The sequence below is a fragment of the Nannospalax galili genome, unplaced genomic scaffold (assembly GCF_000622305.1).
Source record: "Nannospalax galili isolate Female #2095 unplaced genomic scaffold, S.galili_v1.0 scaffold1206, whole genome shotgun sequence".
Taxonomy (NCBI): domain Eukaryota; kingdom Metazoa; phylum Chordata; class Mammalia; order Rodentia; family Spalacidae; genus Nannospalax; species Nannospalax galili.
The window spans coordinates 902,812-917,229 of record NW_008355162.1 but is presented as its reverse complement, the minus strand read 5'-3'; the positions used below and the strand labels follow the sequence as shown (position 1 = coordinate 917,229).

The window sequence follows — 14,418 nt, the reverse complement described above, 5'->3', positions numbered from 1 at the left end:
GGCAAGTTCCTGCTCTCTCCCTGCCCTAAGCTTCCTTTCCCAAATGCTAATGAAGTTTCCAGAACTGCATCTTTCCATCTTCCATCAGCCTTGGCTCACATGTCTATACCACAAGCCTGGAAGTGCAGGAGTCAACTGTGTCCAGTGTGGGAAGGGTTGAGCTAAGGAAGGGGAGGGCCAGTACCTTGAGCTAGGTGGGATGCTGGGCAGAAACACAAACATGAAATGGTCCAGGGTCAGAGGTTATGTCAAGTGGGCTGATCTGTCCTGCCAGCCAGGAGGCCTGGGGACAAGTGTTCCCCCGTGACCCAAAGGACTCTTATTTATTGGGCCCATGAGACCGAGGTTGGTGGGTCCTCAAGCTGCCTAGAAGAACAAGGAAGGTCCGTTGTGGCTTAGGGCACTTGGATGCCATCATAAAGCCAAAGGGAGTTGGAAAGGGTGTGTCAGAGCTCTTTGCTACTGAGTAGCCCTGGGTGGGGGTGGGGAAACAGAGTGTGTGTGTGTGTGTGTGTGTTTGTGTGTGTTTGTGTGTGTGTATGCGCGCAAGGCTGGGAGTCCACGAACCTGGAGCAGAGACTGAATCCAGGATGAAGGGGAGGTCTGAAAAGCCAGTTGGAAACTACCCAGGGTACAGGGTCTGGGGAACCTCACAGCTAGAAACACCCAAGGCTGGGTGGGCTGGGGTGGACAACCTGGCCTCTGCTGGCACAGGACTAGGCACAGAAAGGGCAAGAACAACAGGAGGGAAGTGGCCAAGCTGTCCCCAGCGCTGGTTTCTGCTCTCCCTGCCTGGCCTGGCTCCCCGCCTCTTTGAGTATGTTCATCATCGCCCTCTCACCCCGCCTCCACTGCAAAGGGGTGGGGAGGGTGCCACAACTCTTCCTCTCTTGGGCTAGCCTGAGCAGCAGATGAACTTATAAGAACCCTGCAGCTATCCCTGCCACAGTGAGCACCATGAGGGACGACGAAGTGGCTCTTCTGGCTACGGTCACTCTCCTGGGAGTTCTGCTGCAAGGTGAGCTGGCTCCTGGCTCAGGGGGGTGGGAGGAACCTCACACCAGTGTTGCCTGCTTTCTGTCCTTCAGGAGGTAGCAAGGGGTTACTAGCAAGCCCTGGCCCAGGGTGAAGGACAAAGGGGTCTTCTAGCTCAGTTCCTGGTGCTGAGGTCCAAGATCTTCCAGGGCTTCTGGCGCCTTGGATATCAAAGGGCCTGAATCTCAGCTGAGGGGCCCAAACTTTCCTGGGGTGGGTAAAGAGAAGCCCCGAAGGCATATCTACAGCATGAGTGATGGAAACTGCACAGGGGTCAGGGTTTAGAGGGCTAAGCAAGCAAGGGGGACATGAAGGCAAAGTTTGCTGAGGGACCATTGAGGCATGCCTGCCTTAAGCTAGGAGCTGGGGCTTCTAGATCAGTGTTAGAAGTTTAGAGGAGAGCAGGGGCTTTTCGAGGTCTAGATACTGCATGTGACTTTGTGTAATTCTAGGGACTGGGAGGTAGCAGGGCCATGGGCTTAGGACAGAGCATCTCTGCTGAGTTAGGTTGGGAGAGTTCCCAGCTACAGCCATCTGTGAATAGACTGTCAGGTTTAGTGCTGGGTTCATGATGTCTGAACAGAGAAACTGAGACAGGAGCTTATGCCATTGTATGGCAGCGCAGGGACCCAGACCTGAGTGACTCTGGCCTGAGACAGCCAGGATCCCTTCTGGCTGACTCTATAGGTAGGCAACCAGGATCCCTTAAGCCACAGGACATAATTCCTTGCTCCGTGGAGAATACAGCCAGTTTTGTCAGGGGGCACTGCCTACCCAGGATTAAAATGCTGAAGTCCAAGCCTTCAGAACAGGGATGGGCATTTGCCTGTGTTTTGCAAGTCAAATGGTTCAGACCGTTTGTGCTGTTCCTCCAGTTTTCGACTGTTCATCATCCTCCCACACTCATTCACAAGACCACAGGGGTCTCTCCATCCATCCATTGAGCATCTCTAAACACAGGGCAGGTAGGAGGTCAGCTAGGAGGCCCCCCTCGGGAGAGAGTTACAGAGAAGTGGCCAAGGGAGGGGGTGGGAGGACAAAGGAAAGGATGGGGTTACAATGGAGGGTGAACAACGCCTAGATCCGCTGGGCGCCACACCTGACTTGCACCTCCTCTCGGCCCCAGCCTACTTCTCCCTGCAGGTGATCTCCGCCCGCAGGGCCTTCCACGTCCCGCCTCCGCTCACCACCGGCCCTCCCGAGTTCGAGCGGGTCTTCCGAGCTCAGTAAGGGACGGCGGGAGGGTCCCGGGCTAGTCCAGATCAAAGTTGGAGGATCAGCCCCTCGGGCGCGCTCACTCAGCCTACCCCCACCGCAGGGTGAACTGCAGCGAGTACTTTCCGATGTTCCTCGCCGCACTCTGGGTCGCCGGCATCTTCTTCCACCAAGGTTTTGGGGCCGTGCTGGAGAGGCAGGAAGCACACACCGGATCTGGGGAGTTGGGGGGAGCACAGGCACCCAGTCCCCGAGGAAGGGCGGACGCGCCGGGTCATGGAGGGGGGCGCACACACAGGGTCCCCTGAGGACACAAGCACCGGATCCCCGAGGGGGTGCACACACGGGGGGGTCTCCGCTGGGGGCGCAGACAGGCGTCCTCACCACGCTGCCCCGGCCTCTCGCAGGCGCCGCGGCCCTGTGCGGGCTAGTCTACCTGTTCTCGCGGCTCCGCTACTTCCAGGGATACGCACGCTCGGCGCAGCTCAGGTGAGAACTCGCAGGAATGCGGAGCGGGGAAGGGTCGCTCGGGGATGGAGCTCAGATACCCTGCGGGGGTCCAGAGCGCGAGAACTGATTGGAACGCGTCCCGCTCCGGGCACTGGGGTCCGCAGCTGGGAGGGCCTAGCCGGGCGGAGGCGGGGCCCAGGGCGGAGCCTGGGCTGGCCCTGCTTGGGATGGGCATGGCCTAAGGAGCACCTCCTCCATCCTGGACGGGCCCAAGGTGGGCCTAGCCAGATGCGGCAGGACCTAGGCCTGTGGGCGGGGCCTTGGCTTTGCTCCTGCTGAGCACCACCCGCAGGCTGGCCCCCCTGTACGTGAGCGCCCGTGCACTCTGGCTGCTGGTGGCGATGGCAGCGCTGGGCCTGCTCGTTCACTTCCTTCCTGGCACGCTGCGCACCGCGCTCTTCAGACGGCTCCAGGCGCTCCTGTGGATGGCCTGAGATGAAGGACCTCTGGGTTGGTGGAGCTGGAGAAGAGCCTGGAGCACAAAGGAGGGGTGCCAGCCTCCACATCCCAGTCTGTAATAAAGTTCCCATGACCGGTCCTGCCTGCATTCTGTGTTCCAGAGTGCGGCTCACCACGGGTCGGAAGCCAGGAGGGGCTCAGCAGGACAGGGGCAATCAGATGGGCTTTGGGAGGTGACCTGGGCAGGGTGTGATCTCATCCCTTTCAGGTGGTACTCAGCCTCTGCACAGCCTGCATGGCCTATAAGGCTGCCTGAATCCTGAAGGACATTTCAGATAGCCATCCCTCATCCTCCTATCATCTCTCCCCAACCTTTTTCTGTCTTCTCCACTGACCCCCAGCTGCCCTATTCTGTTGTGTCACCTCCTTTCCCCCACACTCAACCCCAACTTCACAACTAGAGCTGGCTGGTCATTTCCCAAGTGAAAGAGGGTCCCAGTTTTTGGTCACACTGGGTTTACAATATCAAAGTCAATATAGATGTTCAGGACACCCTTGCAGAGGCCCACAAAACAGTGGGCATGACCAGAAATGTGCTCAATGATAGGTTCCCTTAAGAGGATATCAGAGTGGCAGGGGAGGGTCAGACATGAAGGCCTACTGACAAAATGTCTCTAAAATGACTTTTAGCCTAGCCTACTAAGGAAGAAAGTTTCCCACATAGGGCCTACAATGTGTACAAAAACCCTGAGGTAGATGGAAACGGCTCATTTATCTTAGGGAAGAAGACCCTATTATTAGTGGTGGCTCATGGTTGTAAACTCAGCACTTGAGAAGCTGAGGCAGGATTGCCACAAGTTTAAGGCCAGCCTGGACTATACAGTGAGTTCCAGGATAGCCTGATCCTGTCTTAATTCCCCTATTCCCTCCTCTAAGATCCTCTTATGGTTTTTAAAAATATTTTTATGTGTAGGAGTATGTATTACCTGCAAGTATGTAAGTGCACCTGTGTTAAGTAATGCCTGAGGAGGTCAGAAGAGGGCGTCTGATCCCCTGGAACTGGGTTTACAAATGATTGTTAGCCACCATATGGGTACTGGAATTGAATCTGGGTCCTCTGCAAGAGCAGCCAGGCTCTTAACTGCTGAGCCATCTCTCCAGTCCCTCCTCTTATGTTTTGAGACCAGTGGAGGAACAGGGCCTTGTGGACCAAGGGAAAAGACAATGAAAACCACCAGAAAGAAGGGGAAACAAAGAAGTTGGGGAACACCTCCCCCCACACACCAAGACACTCAGGAACTCAGGCCTCAGCAAGTAGTTGGGGTGGGTAGCATGGTGCCAGCCCATGGTAACATGTGAACACTTCTGGAGAGCGATTTCTATAGGATGGGGCACCCTTGGGAATCAGATTCTGAGTTACTGACCCTAGTTACTGACTCAGTGGCCAATATACCTTCCTGTTAAGTGTGGATGAGGTCATGTTGAGGTATGCCACCAGAGCACTAGGACACTCATATGGAAAAGGGGGGTTGGGATTCTCAGTCCTTGGCATGATGAGAGAGCTAGCACTGGGTGAGGGTCTCCCAGCACAAGGCTTCCCCTTGCTATCAGCAGGTTTGGGGGAATCATGAGGCTAGGCCAAATTCAGGAAAAGGCAGACATGGAGGTGCCTGGCCAGAGCTGGAAACATTCATATTTGAGACACACACTTCATTAACCCTTTATTACAAGTCACGTTCTTATAGAAGTATATGTGAACTTACGTGAAAAAATCAAATGTATCCAAGAATAAAAAACACAGCACATAAAGTAGTATATGCATTCCAGTGTTCGCGCTGAAAACAGCGGGCGCCCAAGAAAAAGCTCTTCTAAAACAGCCTGGCTCAAACTGACTGGCCAGGGGGGCAAACCGTTCAGTTTTTTTTTGGGCGGCAGCAGGCCGGCCCTCAGGCACAGTGTAGGGGCCGCCTGCCTCCTCCCGCGGCCCGGCGGGCAGGGGCAGCACCAGCTTCTGGGGCCTCCGGGCCAGCGGTGGACCCCAGGCCAGCCCAAGCCAGCTGCCAGGCAGAACCCTCAGATTGAAGTGGATATGCCTAGCCCTCCAGGGGCAGCAGCAGCAAAATCCTCAGAACTGTGAGCTTCAGAGTCAGCCACAGAGCACCCTTGGAAGCCCTCTCTTAGTCAGCCTTTTTCAGGAAGATCTGGAAGAATCAGGCTCAGGGTAAGCATGGGTCTTGGGGATCCTCAAGGTCTGGCTGGCTGGTCCCAGTACCCTGCCCATCTCACCTCACTCAGAATGACCCACACTGGGGAGTCAGTCTGGATGGAGAGGCGCAAGGCTTCCAGGGGGCCAAAGGCAGGGTCCACCTCCCCTTCTGCTACACCCTTGTAGAAGGATCCTACAGGATAGTGCTTAGAGGTTAAAAAAAGCCAAATCCAAATACCCAGGCCAAACAGGACCTGCCTGCTTAGGCCCACTCACCAATCTGAAGATAGCCATCAGGGCTCCTAGGGTACCGGAGAGTGGTGGAGCGGCCCTCCTGCAGGGCCTCCTTCTCGGATTGGGGGTTCTGAGGATGAAACAGCAGGGCTGGAGTGGCTGGCCAGGAGAAGGAGACCAGATTCCACCCGCTCCCTCCACACTCACATCAAAGGGCAGCACCTCTACAGATGTGTTGAAGAGCTTATCTTCTGGGTGCTCAATGTTTCCGCTGCGGAAGAAGAACCTACAGACGCCAAGTAGGCCCATGAGTTGCTGCAAGGGTGGGTACTGCCCAGGGCCTTGCAGAGAGAAGACCAGGCCTAGGCCAAGAATCTACTGGGTGAGCCCCAGGGTGCTGCTGAGGGTCAGGCACCATCACCGGCACTCCATGGTCTGTGCAAGGCCTGAGGTGATGTGTGCCACTGAGCACCCAAAAGTATGCCTGCCTTAGCTCTTACAGGGGAAGAAGTTACCATTATGAACAGTGCTTTTCAAATGAGGAATCAGAGGCACAGCAACAGGGCGTTAGGTAACGGTGAGGGCAGATAATTCCCCAGGGGGCCATAGAGGGTGTTACCCGAAAATATATGCTGAGGCCTATAACTGGTGTTCGCCCTAACCCTGTCCCCAGGGAAACACCGACCTCTCAAGGCGTAGTGGCTGGAAGAAGCGGAATCGGATGAAGTCCCCTGCAGCGGGTGTGAAGGCCCAAAAGAAATCCTCTCGCAGGTAGGCCTTCTCCAGGGTGAAATGCTGGTATGTCTTGAGGCTTGTGCTCACTTCAGCTGGCGGGTTCACATGCTCCTTCCGCAGGATGTGGTGCCTTCCAAAGTCCTTGTCCTAGGAAGGCACAGCAGGCATTAGCGCCACTCTCAGCTCTCCTTCCACTCTGCCCTGCCTCAACTCTGTGGCATACCCCACCTTCAACCTCTGGATCTTGCCCGCCAGTGAGGAGTGAGTGCCCACATGCTGGAAGAGGGACGGCTTGAAGCGGATCCGGAGGTTGGCCTTCTGCCGGTCACAATGCTTCTGTAAAGGGAGAGTGACGCCCTAGGGCTCAGCCCAGCCTCCAAGGACCTGGCCTGTCCTTTGGACAACCAGGGGCTTTACACAACCAGCAGTGCCCTCTTCTTGCCATCAGAGGCATGGCAGGAAACACAGTGTGGGCTGGCAGCTGAGGGCCTGTCTCCCCTGAACTGGCTCCAAACATCCCCTGCTCACCGCATCCTTCTCAGGGTTGCAGACCTTCACCCACAGGATGTGGTCCAGGAGCCAGTCAATGGGCTTGTCCCGGTAGAACATGAGGATGAATTCTACAATCAGGCTCAGGTCCAGGGACTTGAACATCTTCCCTAAGGGTAAGAGGGAAAGGGGCTTTGAGTCGACATCACTACTGGGCCCCACTTCTTCATCCCTGTGGGGCCACATGGAGGGTCTCACAGTAAATCTTCTGGGCAGGCTTCTGGCAGGAATGGGCCCAAAGGACTAGGGCAGGGGCTGGTGACCCTGGGACATCCCCATACAGAGGGCAGTTCTGACAGGCACAAGTAAGTACTGGCACTGAGAGATAGTAGAGAGGGGCATGGTGGTTCTGGAGGGCTGTCATCAGGCCAGTGGGGTCAGCATAGGGGTAGCCCACCAATGAAGCCCAGCTGGGAGAACTCCAGGATCATCCAGTCCTCAGAGGGCTGCTGGAGGGCAAAGTTCTTCATGGTGCTCAAGTAGTTGGGCTTGGCTATGATGTCATCCTCCAGCTGCAGAGGGAGGGGAAAATGAGGTGGGACCAGAGATAGGCACTGGGCAGAAGAGGGTCCCTTACCTAGGTGTGACCATGGCCAAAGCAGGCAAGTTGAGGAGCAGGGAGGGTAGGGCTCACTACCCAGGTCAACCAGGGGCCAGGGTGGGAAAGAACAGAGAAGGTCTCAGGCTGACCTACCTGCACATAATAGATGCCTTTGGACTGTGCATACATCATGAGGAAGCAGTAATCAAGGTTCTGTTTGGTCCTCCACCTGTGGGACAGTGATAGGGGCCTTAGGAGTGGAGATACCTCCACCTCCAGTGGACTATCACAGAGATGCTACTGAGGGGGTGGGCTCCCCTGTTCTGCCCCCCTCCTGCCAGGAAACACTGACAGTGGCTTAGTGATAACAGTGGGCAGATTGCTGGGGGCACTGAGTATAATAAGTACCTGACTCTCTCCTTGGGGTCTCCAAAGGACTCTCGGAGGCGGGAGAAGTCAGGGTAGAAGTGAGGGGAAGGGGAGATGACTTCAAGGAGCCCAGAATGGATCTCCGTGGGGAACCTAGGTGGGGGAAGGCCAGGTGGGTGTGTAGCCTCCAGGGGCTAAAGAGGGGCTGGAGCCAACCAGACCCTCCCTGCCTCCAGTGGCTCACCAAGAAGACAGCCCTTCCCCACTAGCCTAGGGCTCCACAGAGGCTGGGGCTCCCCAAATAGTCCCCCTTTCAACCAACAGGGGAATCCCCTCCCCACAGAAGGTCTTAGGGGGCAGGCACCTGCCTTCCCTCTCTCCAGCAGCCATTCTGGGTTGCCAGTACTCACAAGGCTTTGATGTTCTCCGTCACTGCGGACGTGTACTGTGGGTCAGCCTGTGGGAAGACCAAGTACTCTTTCTTAGCCCAGCTGCCACCCCAAATGGCCTGGAAGGGAGAGGGGCAGGAGTGCTGGCTTTAGATGTCCCCACATACAGGAGTGAGCCTTGTCCTGAGTAAGCACAGGGCCTGGCTGGTCACAAGTACCTCAGAAAAAAAGTTGAGATACACAGGGCAAAAGCCAGGGGTAGGGTGAAGAGGAGGAGATAACCAGTATCTCCACAAGAGGGTGCTAAGACGCTTCTTTCTGCCTTGATAAATTTGTGAATGAAACAGGCACTTCAGGTTGTTCTCTGGAATACTGTTCTATTTGAATGTCTCTTTGATTTGTTTGGCGCTGTGGGTCTTCCCTCCATGTTCCCCCATCCCCAGGCCCTGGGCCACTCACCTCTGCAATCAGCACCACGATGACAGAGTCTTCCTTCTCCTGTGGGCTCAGCTCTGAGATGAGCGAGCGCAATGTATCAGTCAGGTATGAATGCACCTCCCGCCGCACGCTGGGAATGCCCATCACCACGGACACTGCAGGGGCGCGGAGGGGTGACACTGGACAGGGCTCCGGGGACTGCCTCTCTGCCCTCCTCTCGCCCCTCCCGGGCCTTGCCCATACCTCCTGTGCGGCCCTGGCCCACCCGCACCACAGGCTGCAGACTGCTCTCTTTGGCCAGCAGGTGTGGCAGATGGTGGAAGACACTGGGCAGATGCAGCACGTGGCTGTGTGAGACGTTCCACTTCAGTCGAGGGTCTTCTGGGAGGGTCAAAAGGGATGGGTCAGACTGCATGGTCTGAAAGCAGTGCAGGACCAACCACGATTTGCTCCATCCATCCTCCCTGGAGCTCACCTGTTAGACGGCCCCAGGTGTGATTGCCCTCTCCATCTCGCAGGACCTGTCTCTCCGACAGGGTCCTCTTGATCTCATCCAACACCAGGTTGAGCTCCTTGGAGTGCTTCAGGCTCTCCTGCTCGGCCGCATGCAAACGGTCCCGCAATGCCAGAAACTCCCTCTGGTAAATGTCAACCACCTCTCCTAAGGGGTGGGGATGGGGGGAGAGGACCAACAAGCAGGCTGTCACCAGGGGCGGCCTTGAGCAGACCTACCAGTCCCGGCTGTGGGACAGCACATCTGTCAAAGTGCCTGTTCATAACCAAGCTATCTTGGTTTACACCTCAGTCATAGTGAAGTTACACTAATGCTCAGCTTGGGGTAAAAAAGCCCCCAAGGGGATTAGACCACTCTCAGTACTCTCCCTGACCCAACTTACCTCCTTACCTCCTTTCAGGCATTCAAGGTGGGAAGTGGGCAGCCCCAGGCAGGGCAGTGAGGGGCGGGGTGTTGGAACAGCCTCAGACTGAATCCTCTCTCTGCCCACTGGCTCCCAAAGGCCCCTCTTGCTTTTTGCAGCCTGTACTCCTTTCTGGGAGTTGAATGCCCAAAGTCCCATCCAGGGCGCAAGGACACTCTTCCTTAAGAGCTCCTAATCCCTAGACTTTTGCCTCTTCTATCTGCCATTCCCTCCCTTCAAGGATGAGGTGATAGGCAGTCCCATCCCCAAGGCCCTATGGGAACAGCAGCCTCCCTAGACTTTTACTCCCGTTCTCCAAGGACTGAGCATGGGCATAGGGCCTGTGACAGTGTATCCCAGGGGCCCACGCTTCACTCATGGTCAGCACTAACTGCTCAGTCACTGGGTTTCTCCATCTCTTGCAGGCAGTGGGGGTGGCTGCTGAAGTTTCACACACACACCCTCACCCATCCCAACCCACCTCAGATAAGCAGATGAAGTTGACAGACTAGCCCAGGGGTTTGTTCAACCAGTCAGTGGCCTGAGGCCCAGCTCCAAAAGACTGTGCTAGATCTGAGTCACCAAGAGTCTGCAGGCGGCCTGTCAGAGAGCTTCAGCGGACCCAGATAGGGGGGCTGGGAGCCCAGGTGGGACTACCTCAGGGTGGAGAGGACCTGGCCCACTGGTCTAGCAGAGAACAACGTCAAGAGTAATAAACCACATTTCTATGGCTGGGGGCTGGCACGTTCTGCCAGCCTAGGCACTCAACGCCTTTGGCTGGTTTTTGCCCTCTTCGTTTGCTATCATATATACCCTTTCTACATTGTCAAATGTCTAGCTTCTACACAAGCTATTTCTTCTAATTCTCCTCATCTGGCTTTTGACGGCCTCCTCTCTAAGTCTAGGAAGCCTTCCAGAACTCGTCTCCTATACCCAAGCACCAAATCCATTTCCTGCTTCTTGGTGGCCAAATATCTCCAAAGGGCCTGGGAACAGAGTTGTCCGTAAAGCTCAGTATACAAAAGGTGAGGATCAAGGAAAGACAGTCACTTCAGGACATACCTCCAGAAAGGTACACGTGCTTACTTAAATTCCCAGGGAAGGAGGAGTTTGGGGGACAGAGGGAAGAAAAGCCAGTGGCCCTCAGGCATCCCTTACCTAGGACACAGTTCACACCTCCCCCCAAAACATACCCTGCCTCACCCAGGGCTAAAATCCCAGGCCACACCCAAGCTTCTGGACAACCCCACAGGGAGAGGAAGGAGGTATCAGGTTACAGGATCTGTGAGGCTCAGAGCTGGGCTCAGGGGCCTAGTTACCCTGGAAACCTGACCCCTTGAACACTGAGCAGTCACCCCCAGCCTCACCCTCCCAGCCCTGGGCTGCACCAACAGCAGACAAGGCTGGGGACTGGAGGTGCCCAGGCCCCCTCAGAGCCAGCCAGAAGGTGGTCCACAGCCGCCTAGACAGGCAGGTGCCTCCCTGAGCATGAATAAGAGGCCCCTGTCTTTATAGTGGAACTAAAGGGCAGCCTTTGCCACTAACTGTATCCCAAGCAGCCCTCTGAGGTCAGGCCATAGAAGGGGATGGGGGACTCACTGCTCTGACTCTTGCCCTTGGTTCTGCCAGATCTACTCTATTCTGGAAGTGGGCCAAGCTCTGTCTATATTAGACTGCCCCAGGTAGGTTATGGTGAGTGGCACTGTCCTGAACCACTCTGGCCAAGCAGCCTTGGGCATAGCTTCTTCCCTCTACCGGCCTCCCTTTTCCCCAGAGCCTCTGCTTTGTGTTTACCAGCAGGTGATGATCCCCTTTGCGTTCCTGGCCCTCACTGCCACCCACGCCAAACCTGCTGTCATTTCTCTGATCCTAGCAGGCCCTGTCCCTCAGTGGCCCACCACACTCTTCTGACCCTGCTCTGCCTGATGCTGCTGCTGCCCATAAGAGCCTGGCTTCACTCACTGGCAGTGCCTTATGTCTTTGTACCCTGCAAAGCCATAAATTCAAACTGTGTGATTGCCTCCCCATGGGCTGTGCTTTAAACTACGGGTGGGGGCCCATCAGACCACCCTGGCAACTCCAGTAGTGGACTGGTGGCAAGGTAGGTCAGTGACCAGTGATAAGGGCCTAAGGAAGTCTGGTCTCTGGGTGGGTGAAGCTGGGGAGCATGGCTCCCTAGAAACCAGAGGACTTTCAATTCCCATCCATTCCTTCGTACCCCAGGGAAACAGGGTGGAGCTCGACAGGGGACTGCAGCTAATGACAGCAAAAGTAGGCTACATAGCTAAATGGCCCATGATGCCTGGAGGCTTTCAATCCATCCCTGACAAGCAGAATGATCAGGATACCCTGAGGCCTAAAAACTACTACATTCTACTGGGTTCCCTCAAGGCTGAAAAAACAGATTCCTGAGCCAAGATGGGGTACAACCTTGTGTACTGTACTTAGAGAAGGTGAAACAGGTTCAGAGGGCCACAGGCAGATGCTAGGCACAGCCAAAGGTCTGCTGTGAACCTACAAGAGGGCAAGAGTTAGAGGTGGAAGAGAGGTGCCCATGTCCTTTCCCAGGCTTTGTAACAGGACTCCAAGAGGGGTCTGTTGTTGTTGATGTCCAAGTTTGGTAGAACAGCCTGAACACTGGAGAGGGTTGTGGGGAATCCGCCTCCCCTCAAGTAGGTCCTTAGCAGATACTTGGCTGAGGCTGCAGTTTAAGCTCTGCAGAGCGGTTTCACAAATATAGCCAAGACTAGATGTGAACTTGGGAACCTAAACTCTCTTCCTGGGTTCACCTGGCAGAATCAAAGTCCTTCCTGGTCTTAACCCAGTCTTCTAGGATACTCCCTGCTCCTGCTGTCCCCTTTCTCTCTGGCTCCCTGCTGACATCCTCCCTTCCGGTTCTTTTGCCTTTTCCCCTAACTACTGGGCCATCTCATGAACCCCATATCTGCTGCTAACTGGAAGCCAGCTCCAATCCGACAGCTGACTGGCTGAGCACAGCTTCACTATATGAGTCTGATAGAGCTATCGGCATGGAAGAATGAGGGTTCACAGAACAGCCCAGATTCTTGACTTTTCTTGAGGCCTCCAAATATCTGGCCTTGCTGAGCCCCCACAAAAACAGTACAGGTCACCACTACCTTCTCCATGCCCACAAGGAGGAAGAACCCCTGGATCTAAGCTCTCCTGCTCCGCAGGTCCTCAGAGTACAAGCCTTGTTGCTCCCTCAGACACTTGGGGCCCTAGGTAGAGCCATCCTTGTCCCCTTCGCTCCTTGGCTACTCCTTGTAGTGAGCCAGGCTCCCAGAAGAGGTGTCTGGGTAGCCCTGTGGCTGCCGCAGGAGACACACAAGACACACCTGGGGATGAGGCCTAAGGGGTCACAGCCCTACATACAATGGGGTTGACCTTGACCCAGTTCTTTAGACATGGCTCCACTAAAGTCTCCATCCTACTCACCTTTCATGGTCACTCTCTCAAGGGCTCAAAATGTCTTCCCCTGCATGACATACCCCTACCTACAGAGACCACTGCCCTGGCTATGCCCTCCCCAGATAGTAATTCTCCTCCCATACCATATGTACCAGGCCCTAGGGAAATTGCTCCCCCAGGCCCCAAGGTTAGCTCAGACCTCCACTAAAACAGGACAAGTGCAGAAGGCTGGGCTGGGCTGGGCTGGGAGGAGCCTGGTGAGTGCCGCTGGACTTGGCCTTCCAGGGCCAGCTCCAGATCCATGCCCCCTTCTACCCCGCTCCAACTCCCCCACTCATCTAGCATAGTCTTGGGGAGGGAGGGAAAGGTCTAGCTTGCTTCAGCCTGATCAGACAGGAAGACCAGGAGGCCTGCCCAGGAGGCAGGAAGGAAGGAAGCAGCTTTTCCTAGAGTCTCCTGAGCTCAAACTGGGGTGGATCAGGGCCTCTGAGGGCCCCAGGCCCCACTCAGTTCAGTTCCCTCAACCTCTGTTGAGTGACTCCTAATAATGCTAAACCTGTGCCCCTCTATTCGCAAGCGCCCTAGCCAGGCTAAGGCCATAGTGTAGACTAGCCAGCCTGCTCAAGCTTCAAACGTCTATCAGGGAGTTGAGGTGGGTCAATGAGACCCCATAAAGTGATCCCATTGCCAGTTCCTGGGCTAGCTGTTCATGGGGCCCTCCACCTGGCTATCTAAGGTTATCTGCAGAGGAGTCCTGGGGCCGGCGGGGTATGAGGGGGCTGCAGGTCCCCGGGGAGCAGCAGACACAGGGGCAGACCTCCAGGAACAATGAGTGATGGGACACAGGGATGAAGGGTTGTGCCTGAACATCTGGTACCCTTTCACCTGTCTCAACAACACTGTCCCTCCTCCTCTCCAGATCCCAGAGCTGGTTCCCTGGGTCCATCTGGTTACTGCTACCTCTGTGACCTTGTGTCTCTGCCCCTTTGTGAGAACTCCATAGTTCTTAACTTGCCAGTGGGAGCGACCGCCCCTGGCATGGGGATAACCGTTTGCAGAGGCCAGTCCTAAGCGCCGCACAGAGGGTGGAGAGGTACCGGACGCCGCCCGGCCCCTGGATCCGCTCCAGGCCGGAGAAGCTCCTAAATACCAACAGCAAACAAGTGGGGGCGAGGGTGGGAGGGGCTTCCTCCCGCCTGCCCTGCCCGGGCTCCCGCACAGCCTCGCCGCCCAGGTGCAGGGAGCGCGGGGTGGGGGGGCTCACCTTTCTGGCCGCTGAGCCCCGCGTACCAGGACAGCGAGAGGAAGGCGCACAGGCAGAACAGCAGCGTCAGGAAGGTGCCATTGCGGAGCCTCATCTCCCCAGGTGCGGCGGGCGCCGGCGGGGCCGAGGCCGCATGGCCCGGGGGACCGGGGCCGGGGCACGGGGGCCGGAAGGCGGCGGGGGCCCCG

General features: G+C 56.2%; 2 protein-coding genes across 4 annotated transcripts; one reads left to right on the top strand and one right to left on the bottom strand.

Annotated features, from left to right (window-relative positions):
* The first annotated feature begins 871 nt into the window (after window positions 1-871).
* Window positions 872-3,295, top strand: Ltc4s (leukotriene C4 synthase). The gene is made up of 5 exons (XM_008852255.3): window positions 872-1,018; window positions 2,162-2,261; window positions 2,354-2,424; window positions 2,658-2,739; window positions 3,053-3,295. The coding sequence occupies exons 1-5, from the start codon at window positions 958-960 to the stop codon at window positions 3,192-3,194; spliced, it is 456 nt and encodes a 151-aa protein (XP_008850477.1). The 5' UTR covers window positions 872-957; the 3' UTR covers window positions 3,195-3,295.
* Window positions 3,296-4,867: 1,572 nt separating this feature from the next.
* On the bottom strand, window positions 4,868-14,412 carry Mgat4b (alpha-1,3-mannosyl-glycoprotein 4-beta-N-acetylglucosaminyltransferase B). Of its 3 annotated transcripts, none has more exons than XM_008852247.2 (15): window positions 14,231-14,412; window positions 9,096-9,281; window positions 8,864-9,001; window positions 8,642-8,775; window positions 8,204-8,250; window positions 7,833-7,946; window positions 7,578-7,653; window positions 7,281-7,395; window positions 6,863-6,993; window positions 6,563-6,670; window positions 6,285-6,481; window positions 5,807-5,885; window positions 5,642-5,729; window positions 5,446-5,558; window positions 4,868-5,360 (listed from the first exon to the last, which is right to left on the bottom strand). In XM_008852247.2, exons 1-15 carry the CDS (start codon window positions 14,322-14,324, stop codon window positions 5,337-5,339), a joined length of 1,644 nt encoding a protein of 547 aa, XP_008850469.1. In that variant the 5' UTR covers window positions 14,325-14,412; the 3' UTR covers window positions 4,868-5,336. The 3 variants fall into 3 exon arrangements, with proteins under 3 accessions (XP_008850469.1, XP_017658452.1, XP_029411478.1); XM_017802963.2 differs by having other exon boundaries at window positions 8,864-8,998; XM_029555618.1 differs by lacking the exon at window positions 7,833-7,946.
* Between the last annotated feature and the right edge of the window lie 6 nt (window positions 14,413-14,418).

Coding starts and splice junctions, on each gene's coding strand:
- Ltc4s (XM_008852255.3), top strand. CDS start 958: ATGAGGGACGACGAAGTGGCTCTTCTGGCTACGGTCACTCTCCTGGGA. Junction 1,019..2,161: donor CCTGGGAGTTCTGCTGCAAG/GTGAGCTGGCTC, acceptor TCTCGGCCCCAG/CCTACTTCTCCCTGCAGGTG. Junction 2,262..2,353: donor GAGCGGGTCTTCCGAGCTCA/GTAAGGGACGGC, acceptor CCCCCACCGCAG/GGTGAACTGCAGCGAGTACT.
- Mgat4b (XM_008852247.2), bottom strand. CDS start 14,324: ATGAGGCTCCGCAATGGCACCTTCCTGACGCTGCTGTTCTGCCTGTGC. Junction 9,282..14,230: donor GGGGCTCAGCGGCCAGAAAG/GTGAGCCCCCCC, acceptor CCCACCCCTTAG/GAGAGGTGGTTGACATTTAC. Junction 5,361..5,445: donor TGTGGGTCATTCTGAGTGAG/GTGAGATGGGCA, acceptor TGATTCTTCCAG/ATCTTCCTGAAAAAGGCTGA.